Source organism: Apis mellifera, linkage group LG11, assembly GCF_003254395.2.
Source record: "Apis mellifera strain DH4 linkage group LG11, Amel_HAv3.1, whole genome shotgun sequence".
NCBI classification, from domain to species: domain Eukaryota; kingdom Metazoa; phylum Arthropoda; class Insecta; order Hymenoptera; family Apidae; genus Apis; species Apis mellifera.
This window is the reverse complement of record NC_037648.1, coordinates 6,639,719-6,651,744: the sequence shown is the minus strand read 5'-3', so window position 1 is coordinate 6,651,744 and position 12,026 is coordinate 6,639,719. Positions and strand designations below refer to the sequence as shown.

Below are 12,026 nucleotides of genomic sequence, written 5' to 3'. Positions count from 1 at the left end.
GATTATTTGATGCATATGATACTTTCTATAATATATTATTTCGCAATATACTAATTAGGAAATACTGTTACATATATAACATTTATTTAAAAGATAAAAAAAAATTACGTTTATCTTTGATAATCTTTTGCTTTTTATTTTTTGTTATTTTTGCTAAAAGAAATAAAGAATAAGAAAAATTTGTTTTAATATAATAATAATATAAAATTTAAAAATGAAAAACAGATGTAAAAATTTTAATCACATAAACCTATAAACTTCTATAAAATAATTATGACAAAATTTTTTTTTCTTATAAAAATTTTAAAAAATGTATCATTCGTTGAATTTATAGAATTATGAATATCATTTAAATAATCAATATTTTTTTAATCAAATTTTTGTTAATATTATATTATTAATCTATTGCTTCAATAACTTATTTCATACAAAATTTAAGAAAAATATTTTTTAATATTATTTTTTAATATAATTATATACCTCCACCCATTTTCATCGTTATACATATATTACATGCTTAGCCATTATTTTAATTTAAAAACATACTCCTTAAATCAACATCTTCCCTTTCCAAAGTATTCCAATATAATAACATAATGATACCCTACATGCGAAACTGAATATATTATAACATGTACTATTACAATATCCAATAAATATTTCAATCACAGAGTTATGTATAATTTTCTGTTAAGAAAAATTCAGTACTAATAAGAACGATATAATATTTTCACAATAAACAGATCTCCATAATAATATAAACAAAGAAAAGGAAAGAAAAAAATATAAAAATGAAAAAAAAGAAATATTGATACATACTACAATAATACTATAAATATGATCACTTTGATTATTCTTTCTTTTATTTTTTCATTATTTCCATTTTATTGTGATACTTAGCTTCTAAAAGTGTAATTATTTTCATTTTTTATTATTTCCAGTGCATTAATGCAATGTCATTAAAAATTATTTTATTGATTTATGAATATGAAATTAATAATATGTAATTATGGTCAAAGAAAATTCAATTGAAATTATTTTAGAATATAAAAATATAAAAATGTTTTAATTTTAATATTAAATAGAGAATAAGAATATGTGAAATATTGTTTTTTCAAGATTAGATAATATCAACTATTAAAATAATTTCAGTTTCATTAAATTTTATTTGAATAGCAATTATTGTTATTAATCGTACCCTTGAATTCTAAGGAATTATTTTTGATTTTATAAATAATTTTATAATAATAATTTTAATGAAGTTAAATGATGGCATTAATTAATTAGATAAATAAAAATTATAAAAAATTTTTTAAAATTAACTATAAATCACGAATAATAATTCCTAAAAAATATTCATACATTAGTATAATTTTTCTTTCTATATTTTAAATCTAAAATAAATTGTTTACTTTTTTTTTCAGATATTTTATTCAATAATAATTATTTTAAAGCGACCATTAAACAAAAAAACTATTACAGCTTTAAAATTCGAAATTTTTTTTAATTTTAGATTATATTATTAAATCCTAGATTTAATGAAAACAATCAAATAAAATTTTATGTACATATATCAATGCAATATATACTTAAACTCAAACATTTTTAAAAACAATTTTAAACATTCAATTCTTTTATAACTCGATAAACATTAATGACTTATTATACTACATTCATTACTTTTTCAGAACTCTGTTTTTCATATTTTTAAAAATAAACTTCGATCTCATTTAAAATATCGAAAGATTTTATGTGCCATTTTATGTGCAACGATTTAATAAAAAAAGAAATAAAAAAGAAGAAAAATGTAGTACTTGCACAATCTTGAAGTTTATTCACATGTTGAATGCGAAAACAAACGCAACAAACAAAGATGGAACAAATAGACACCTGTGAGCAACTTTCAAGGTGAAAATGCCTTCGGCCTACTTTTCGCTGCAAATAATACTCATTTTTGTGTTATCTGATTTTCATCTGTATCTGTAATTCCTCTGTTTGCCACATTTCTCTTTCTCAAAAAGTTTTTTTGTCTTTGCCTTTTTACCATTAATTCTCATGAATTATACTCACGATTTGCAAAATTTGACAATACAAAAGTATTACAAAACATGAACATAAGAAAAATATATAGAAAATTGAATTAAAAGATTTTAAAAATAAAATTTTATATTTAATTTTATTCGCTTTGATACTAACAAAGCGAAAAAATCTTTAAAATTGTATAGCTTTATTTAAAATGAACTTATTAAATCGAAATAAAAACAATTTGTTAGTTTTTTTTGATGTTCTAAGCTGTTTTATTTTATTATATTATTATTATATATTATATATTTTAAGAAATCCAGTTTCCTGTATACTTTTTATAAATATTAAAACTACTATTATTTCATATTAAAAGATATTATATCGTAAAAATATTTTATAGAAAATAAAAAGATAATTATTTAGAATTAAATTAATTATGAAAAAATTATATTATTATCATTATTATCATTATTATCATCATTATCATTATTATCATCATTATCATTATTATCATTATTATCATTAGTGTTATTATTATTGTCATTGTCATTGTCATTGTCATTGTCATTGTCATTGTCATTGTCATTGTCATTGTCATTGTCATTGTCATTGTTATTGTTATTGTTATTGTTATTGTTATTGTTATTGTTATTGTTATTGTTATTGTTATTGTTAAATAGGATTATTATTATTACTATTATATAATTGATATTATTTTTTCTATCATTACGATATTTCAATCGAATTGTAATATGTATACATTATAAATAGATGAACATTTTTTAGTTAATTAATATCAATATATTCTTATTCTTATTATTTCTTATTTCTTATTATTTGCTTTATAAATTTTTTTTTTAAATTCAATATTAAATAATTCAATTTTAAATAATTTTATTTTGCATTTATATAAAATATGTTTTTATGAATATTTATATTTATTATATTTATTTTATTTTATTTCTATATTGTTAGCATTTCTTTACAGCTAATACTTCGCATCTAAGAAATAAAATTGAAACAATTCTTAAAAAAATTTATTATTATTTATGTGAAATAGCATTGTAAACCAATTTCAATAAATAAAAATTTAATTAGCAATTAATATCTCAGTTGAAATGCATAAAAAAAGATAGATTAAGAATCTACATTACCTACAATCTAATAGAAAATTAGTACAATATGGCATAATGTTTTTCATCTACATCAATATATTTTATCTGTATAATCATCGATTTGTCACATGCATCGATAAAAGGACAATTTTAAAAACATATAACTTTAAATATTAATATAAAATAAATTTTTAAAATTAAAATTAATATTTCTAAATTTTATTCATTAAAATATTACTTAATAAAAAAAAATGATCCCTTAAATTTAATAATAATTATTAGTCTATGAAATCATTTGCTTTTTATATGTTTAAATACAGTTTATCTAATTTGAAAGCATTTGAATACAAGTTAAATTTAACAAATGATAAAACAAATGCTTGTTTCAATTGTTAAAATGAAGAAAAAATAAATATCACTTAATTTTTTAACATAATATAATAAATTTGAATACATCATTACTACAATAATATCTATCAAAATCAAAGTATAAATATATATGTTTTTGGCAAATTTTTTATATTATTTCTTTTCGACTTATTTACACATATAAATATATATATATATTTTTGAATTTTTTCTATATGATATGATATATGATATGACCAATTCTATCTAATTTGAAAGAAAACAGATTTCTAAAATATCCATTCTAATTTTTAATATTGTTTATTATTCAATTTGTTTTATTCATATATTTTAAAATATATAACACAAATTTTTTCTTTTTTGTTTTTTTTCTTTTCATAATGAAAAATTAAATAATTATAAATTTTGCTCATTTTTAACGTTTTCACATTGACTCAAATAACTATAAAAAATGGCAGTTAAAATAAAGACAACAATAAATCTCGTTTTCAGTAATAAATTTTATTTCAGACAAATGGTTACATCGTTTTATATAAATATAAAAATATAAAAGAATTTTTTTTAATTTTTCATTAAAACTTTATTTTCTTTATAATGTATTCTATCAAAATATTTATTATATTATTTATAAAAAATTCAATTATAAAAAAAAAAAGTGCAATTAAACGATATATTTTTATTTTTTCATCATTTTTTCATCACTATATAAAAAAGTACGAATCATTACATTATAATTTATAACATTATTATAAATATAAATTATATTATAAATAAGTTATAAATTATATTATAAATAGAATTAAATAAAAAAATATTTTTTAATTAATTAATATCAATCATTTTCATTATTTATTTCATAAAATCATTTATAATCAAATTATAATTCATATATAAACAAAAAATTTTTAAATATCACGAATACGATTATTTTTCTTTATTATATTTTTTTTACATCATTTAATATTCAATTATAATATAATATCTATTTATTAATTTTATAGATGAATGTAAATTTATTAATTTATAATGATAATACATATGAAATATGTACATAATATATATAAATAATAATATATAATATATATAAAATTCATGTATTTTGACTTTAAATCACCAGAGATACTACAGATTTTTTCTTTAACTTTTAATTTATTTTAGTATATTCTAAATACGATATTGCAACATAGAAATTCAAGAAGAATAGAAAATCAAATAAGACCTTTGAAAAAATTATTTTATTCGAAACAATAAAGTTATAATATGTTATAAATATATTATTTGAATAATTATGATATTTATTGATAGAAAGAAATAATATTACATTAATTACATTAATTAAATTATATAATTGAAGATATTGGAAAACATATTTGTCAACGTATAAATTTATTAATTATTTTATATCATTTTAAAATATATTATATAAAATATATTATATAGATATATGTTATGTTAATAAAATATTAAATTATTCTCAAATATTTTAAATTTAAATATCTATTTTTTTAAATAGAATTCATGTAAAATATTAATCAATTTTTTTTCAATGAATTTTTAATCAAATTCATATTTTTGTATTTTTAATAAATGAGAATTATATTATATAATGTCATAATTTTGTAAAATTAAATCTTAAATCTTTAAATTAAAAATTAAATTTTTGAAACATATATTAAATAATTAAAAAAATATAAACAATATTGATATTAAAATGAAATAATAATAATGAATTGGAAAGTAATTTTGTTTTATTAATAAAATATTGAATTGTAATAAAAAAAATAATTAAAATAATAATTGATATGATTGCAAATTATTAATTCATTCATTTTATATTTTAATATTATTATGAAAGAAAAATTTTCATTTATTTCATTTAATAAAAATAATTTAATAGATAATAAAAATAGTATAATATATACATATTTTTTAATTGATATATAATTAATATATATAATTCATATATACATTTTTTATTAAATTTATATATATAATAGTATACAATTTTTTTTAAAAATGATAATTATTTTATATTATTTTTATTGAGATTTCAAGAAAGAAATTAAAAAATTATTAAAAAGATAAATATAATTTTATAATTAAAAAATTAAAACTATTACATAAAATATATTATTATAATTAATAAATAAGATAGATAAAATTTTTTAATTTTTAAAAATATTTTTATAATGATTTATTCAAATTAATTTTGAATTTTTCTTTTTATTAAAAAAAATTCTCATAATTTTATACTTATTAACTAAAGAATATTGAAAAATTTGTCAAAAATGTTATATCAATTATTAAAAAAATCTTAAAATCAATTGATTTTTTTTCATATTAAACATTAAATTTTCAAAAAAAAAAAAAAGAACATTTGAATAACTGCAGTGTACTAAATAGCCATTAAACAAAACCGTGTCACTACTTCTCACATTAAATCGATCGAGCTAAAGAGTGTTATATGCATCATATTTATGAAGATAAATTAAACAATATTTTTTAATCAAAATTTTTTTTTCATCATCAAAATTCAAAAATTTCATATTCAAAAATTCAAATTATTTTATCAAACAATTTACATTTCGTTTAAATTAAATAACAAATCTTTAAAGAACTCGCTTAATAAATTCACAAAAAACATGTAAAAACATACAAAAGTTTGTAAAAAATCCTTCTTTTACAAATATAAAAACTATTATTAGTATCACATTCAATTTTTATCTTTTTTGGTTTAGATTCATCTAATTTAGAAGAATGTGTTAGATAATTAATTTCGTGCAATAAAAATCTCGAATAAGTGTATATTCTTGGAAGTTCTTAAGTAATAACTTTTCGATGTGCATAACAAACATTCTACTTTAGAAAACAATTCATACTTTTATCGAACAGAATATATAACTAATTACAATGTGAGAATTTACAAATGTAAAGATAACACATCATTGGTAACAATATCCTCGAAATAAGCACCTGCCAATTTAAAGGTTAGTTCGTATAGAGATCAAACGGACCGCGTGTGGCGCCTCGACTGTCAATCTGACAGCCGCCCGATATAACGTAATCATCGTTCATCGTACCCTTCTAGCACGGATACAAAGAAATCTCTGGCGGTAGTCGTTTACCACTCGTATTACGAATCGCATTCGTTCGCGTATGTATATAAATGCATCTACATATAATGAAATATGTTAATTCACTTACCAATAAAAATACATACAAAATCTATAATAATCTTTCGTAAAATCATTTTCGATGATCTATCCATGATGATACGAATTGTAATAATATTCCGCCTTTTTTTCTTTGTCCTTTCACTTTCTGCCTGTTTCGTTAATATCTTAAAAGGACGAATGAATGAACAATCGATAAACACACACGAATGCAAAAAAAGTGGATATACAAAAGAATATACAAAAGAAAATTATGTTATGTGTAGTCATATAAAAAAATTAGGAAAAAGATCATCCCTATCGACGGTTCGGAATGGACTAAACGACGCTTGAACTAGTGCTCGCGAATCTACCTACGAACACTACGGAACCGACCCGATCGAGATCCGAACGACGACTGCGGCTGCGCCTCGTTCCACTACTTCATCTGCGCATACGACGCACGTGCCTGCCCGGCCTGAATCACAGTCCGTAGTTTAATAATGGGTGCTCATTGTAACATGAAACAAACATGAAATATAAGTCTCTTCCATGAAATATGAATGAACATTCACCTTTCAATTATGTTATTTTGTTTTAGCGAACAATAGTTGCCATTTATATTTCTGACATATGTAATCAAACATTATAATTTTTATCACTAAAATACACAATATTATTTACTTATAATATTATATAAAAACATTTATTCGAAAAAAATTAGTTGATATTAGAGAAAAAAAAATTCTGTATAGATTTTTGAAGAATTTAAAAAAAAATGCGATATATTTGATAAAATCTTCATCTTTATTCATGAATAAACTAAAAAAAAATAAATTTAAATTTTAAATAGAAATACATTAAAACATATTATTATATTTATTCATAATGAATATATATGATTTAAAAATTTACAAAATCAAAAAAATTTTCTAAATATATTTATATTTCATATATTATTTCTTATATATATTTACATATAGAACTTAGAAAGAATATTAATATTTTATTAATCATAAAGTATTTAATAATAATTTTATTCGCATTTATAGTATATATAATATTTTAAATATTAATTTCTAAATTTGCATTGATAATCAATGGAATTTTTTTATTGAAAATTTAATCTTAATAAATACAATTTATATTTTATTTATTTATTTATTTATATTTAAATAAAATTTATATATAAAAAATTTAAAAATAATATTATAAATAATATTATAAATAAAGTTATTTTAATTTAAATTACTAACAAATATAAGAAATGTAATAAATCTATGAGATTTTATATTTATAAAAAATATTGCTTGTTTCCTCATTTTTCTATAGTATGTATTGGATTATAGAAATAAATAAAACTTTTTTAAAATCTGATATAAATTATAAGAATTTTTCTCATTCTTGTGAAAATATTAAAAATTTTGAATAAGTTTATAATTATTCACAATACTAAAAGAAAGATCTAAAGGAATTAAAATAAATAGATCTATTTATAAAAACAAATATATAAATATTATAGAAATAAGAAAATAAATAAATAATAATACAAAAAGAATATAAATATTACAAAAATATTATAAAAATTTCTTTATTTTATCAATATTAAAATCGATTTAAATTATTTATTTTTATGATAGTATTATTTATCTTTGTAATATTGTTATAGAAATCTATTTATGGAAAAATTAATTTATTTAAGAAATATAAAAAATAATTGATTAAATTAATGCTGAATTGAAAATTTCATATTAATTATAAAAAATAATTAATAAAATATAATTAACAAAGAAAAAAATTTAAAAAACAATCTTATTAGCAATTACATTTCAATATTTCAATTTTCATTGAAATTAAGAATCGAAATATAAAAGTCTGCTATATATTATATCATGTTTAATTTTATTTTTTAAAAATTATAGTCTTTTATTTTTTTTAAAGAGATTATTAATGAATTTCTGTTTTATATATATTATATAATATATATAAATAAGATACATTTTTGAACAGATTTTTTAATTTTTTTCTTTACTTTTTTTTTCTTTATTTTTTTTTTCTAACTCTTTTTTTCTTATTCTTTCATTATATCTTAATAAATTTTTTCTATTATTTATTTCTTAGTTAAATTTATTGTCAAATTACTTACTAAAAAATCGTATTCTTTATTCATTTTCATTCATTTTTTTATAGTTTAAAATTTAAATTTTTTATGATAATCTTCATAATGTATTGAATGTATTAAATGAAAAAATTTTAAAAACAATATCTATGTTACAAGAAATAAAATTATCATTTATTAATTTTTCATTATCTAATGATTTTTTTTAAGATTTATCTACAAAACTATATATTTAGTTTATTTGATATGATTTAACTTGCTTCATTTATTTAAAAAAAAAATGATTTCATAGCTTCTCAAGGATGGATCACTTAATTATAGATTCTCTCAAAAATTTTTATTAAAAAATTAAAAACTAATTTATTATTACAATTAATTTATAATATTATATAACCATTTATCGATACTACAAAGAAATTTACTGTTTTTATTTTTCTATTCAATCATTTCAATTTAATATTCTTAATTTAATCTAAAATTCTGCATTCTAATATCAAAATAAAATTCTAATTTTAAATAAAAAAATAAATATAGTCATCAATCATAAATATATATTCTATTTTACAAGAAAATTCATCAATCTTAAAAAATTTGATTTTAATAAAAATTTATATATATAAAAAGTATAATGGATTATGCATAGAACAATTTATTTTTAACAAAAAATTTCTTTGAATGCGTGAAATTAATTTTTAAATTTTAATTATTTTTTTCATATTTTGTATATGATTTAATATTTTGATTGATTAATATTTGATAATATTGATAATGATTAATATTTTTTATAATAAGTTAAAATAAAATATTAAAATTATTATAATTCAAAATTTTGTTCTATTTTATCTTATTGAAATTTATTTTATTATTACGAATATTAAAAAAAAAATAATAATACTAATATTTCAAGGATTAATTTCATTCCTTTTAAAAGTGATATTCTATAAAAAATTGCTCCATATATAATCTATTATAATATCTATATATTCATAATATTTGATATAAAACGAAATTATTGTTTTGATATAATTATTAATTGAATTCTTTTAAAATCTACGAGGACTTTTATGATTGATATATTAATTGCTCGATTAAAGTTTGAGAATTTGGAAAATGAAAATCACATTATTCTTGATTTTGAAAAATTTAGAAAATTTTCAAAAATTACAGAATCCCAAAATTCATGAAATAAAATCATTACCCTAAACTATTTTTATCTATAATAGTATAACAGCTCATGTATATAGTCAGGACATTCTATAAAGTAAAAAAAGATAAGATTATAGAAAAAATATGGAGGTAAAAATAAATATTATTTAAAGGAAGCATAAACTTTACTTTCTTTTGCTCCATCATAAAACAAATCGCAATTTAATTAAGATAGCTAAACGCATATTTTTTAGATATTTATTTCGCAAACTATTTACAATAATTTTAATTTAAATCAATGGATATAAATTTAATTTGGATAGATTTCATTATATGCAAGATGAATGATTCTTATAAATAAAATATTATTCGTTAGAGCATCAATAAAAAAGTATAAATTTATATATTAATGATTTTGTGCAGAGAATTAAAAAATAAATTTTCTTTATTATATTTCATTAGGTTTACGTAAAAGAATATTATTCTTTGATGATTTGTAATAATTGCTTAAATGAATTGTAATTTGATCTATTGATATTTTTTCAATTAAAAGAAATATCTTGGATGGATCTTTGCATTTTTAAATTTCTGTCTATCATTTGTCTCTTAAATGAATATTTGCAACAAATTAAATTGTGTTTATAATTGCACCGAAGTTATTAACAATAATTAACAATTAAGTAAATATCTGAGTTTAGTAATCTGAGATTACTATTTTTAATTTTCAAATATCTCTTCCATTTACTTATCATAATTTAACTTAATATATTTAATAAATTAATTTAATCTAATCAAAATTCGCGCAAAAACATATATTTATATATATCATTATTATAATATGAAAATAATTATGCTTTTATAATTTTTTTCATATCGAAATCACAGAGATATTCATTATAAAATTTATTATATTGCAAATGAAATGAAACAATAATTTAATTTAATTTTATTTTATTCGAAGAATTCAACTTTTATAATAAAAGATTCAAACAAAATTGACAATAATAATATAAAAAATCATAACATGATTTATAAAAAGTTAATAATAATAATTAATTATTTTAATATATAGATTACATAGACTATATAGATTATAAACAAAATTTTTCTTACTTAAAAAAAAAAAGTTCTAATAATCGATCATTATTGTATTTGAAATATAAAAATTAATGATCATTATAAATAAATCATATAGTATTAGTAGTATAATGACAAACTAATAAGATATAATAAAGTAATAAACAAATAAAAAAAAGAATATAAATATTTAAATATATTCCAAATCACATGTCATTATAGAGAATTAATTGTTCACATTCTGTACTTCATATCTTTCATGATATTTATATTATATATATATATATATATATATTATTTTGATAAATAATAGTTTCAATATAGTTTCATAGAATATTTTTGAAATTGATGATACAATCGAAAAGAAAGTAATTTCATAAAAATAAAATAAATCGAAAATATATTAAAACTTCCATAATAATCCATTTTCAAAAAAAAATCAAATTTGAAAATTGACTTATTTATTACATACATGTGCATTTACAATGCTTTGAACTAACTCTGGCTAATCAATGTCATTCATATATATTTATATAAAATATAAATAAAAAAAATGAAACAAAAAGATATATTTTATTTTTTCAATTCATTTTTATGTCAGAAATCATTCTTTTTTCAATTGTATTAATTATTAATACAATTAATACAATATTAATTATCAATAATACAATATATATTAATACAATATTAATCACTTTTTTATGCATTTGATTTATAGAAATCTATATAGTTTTAAAATTATTATTTGATTCTTTAATTTATAGAATTTCAAATTCTGAAAATCTACATAACAAAACGCAAATTCATTAGATTCAGATGGGAGTTCATATTTTTCATAGTTTTTTTAAAATTTAGCAATTTATCCAAAATATATAATACCAAGATCAATATTAAACAATTTCATTAAATATTGAATATTAAAATAATTTATAGAATAAAAAATAAAAAGAATTTAATTTAAACAATTTAACAATTAATAAAAAAAAATTTTTTTTTTTAAATTTTAAAAAACTTATTACGAAA

The 12,026-nt window shown here is 17.0% G+C and overlaps 1 protein-coding gene across 5 annotated transcripts in view; it reads right to left on the bottom strand.

The window, feature by feature from the left end:
- Nucleotides 1–7,096, bottom strand: part of LOC724942 (putative phosphatidate phosphatase) — a 102,606-nt gene extending 95,510 nt beyond the window's left edge. For 3 of the 5 annotated variants that reach the window (XM_026444091.1, XM_026444095.1, XM_026444093.1), the window contains exon 1: nt 6,714–7,096. In XM_026444091.1, the coding sequence (XP_026299876.1) occupies nt 6,714–6,777 (64 nt within the window). In that variant the 5' untranslated portion in view covers nt 6,778–7,096. The remainder of the gene's footprint in view (nt 1–6,713) is intronic. The other 2 variants (XM_026444094.1, XM_026444096.1) reach the window with 1 other exon arrangement.
- Nucleotides 7,097–12,026: the final 4,930 nt, after the last annotated feature.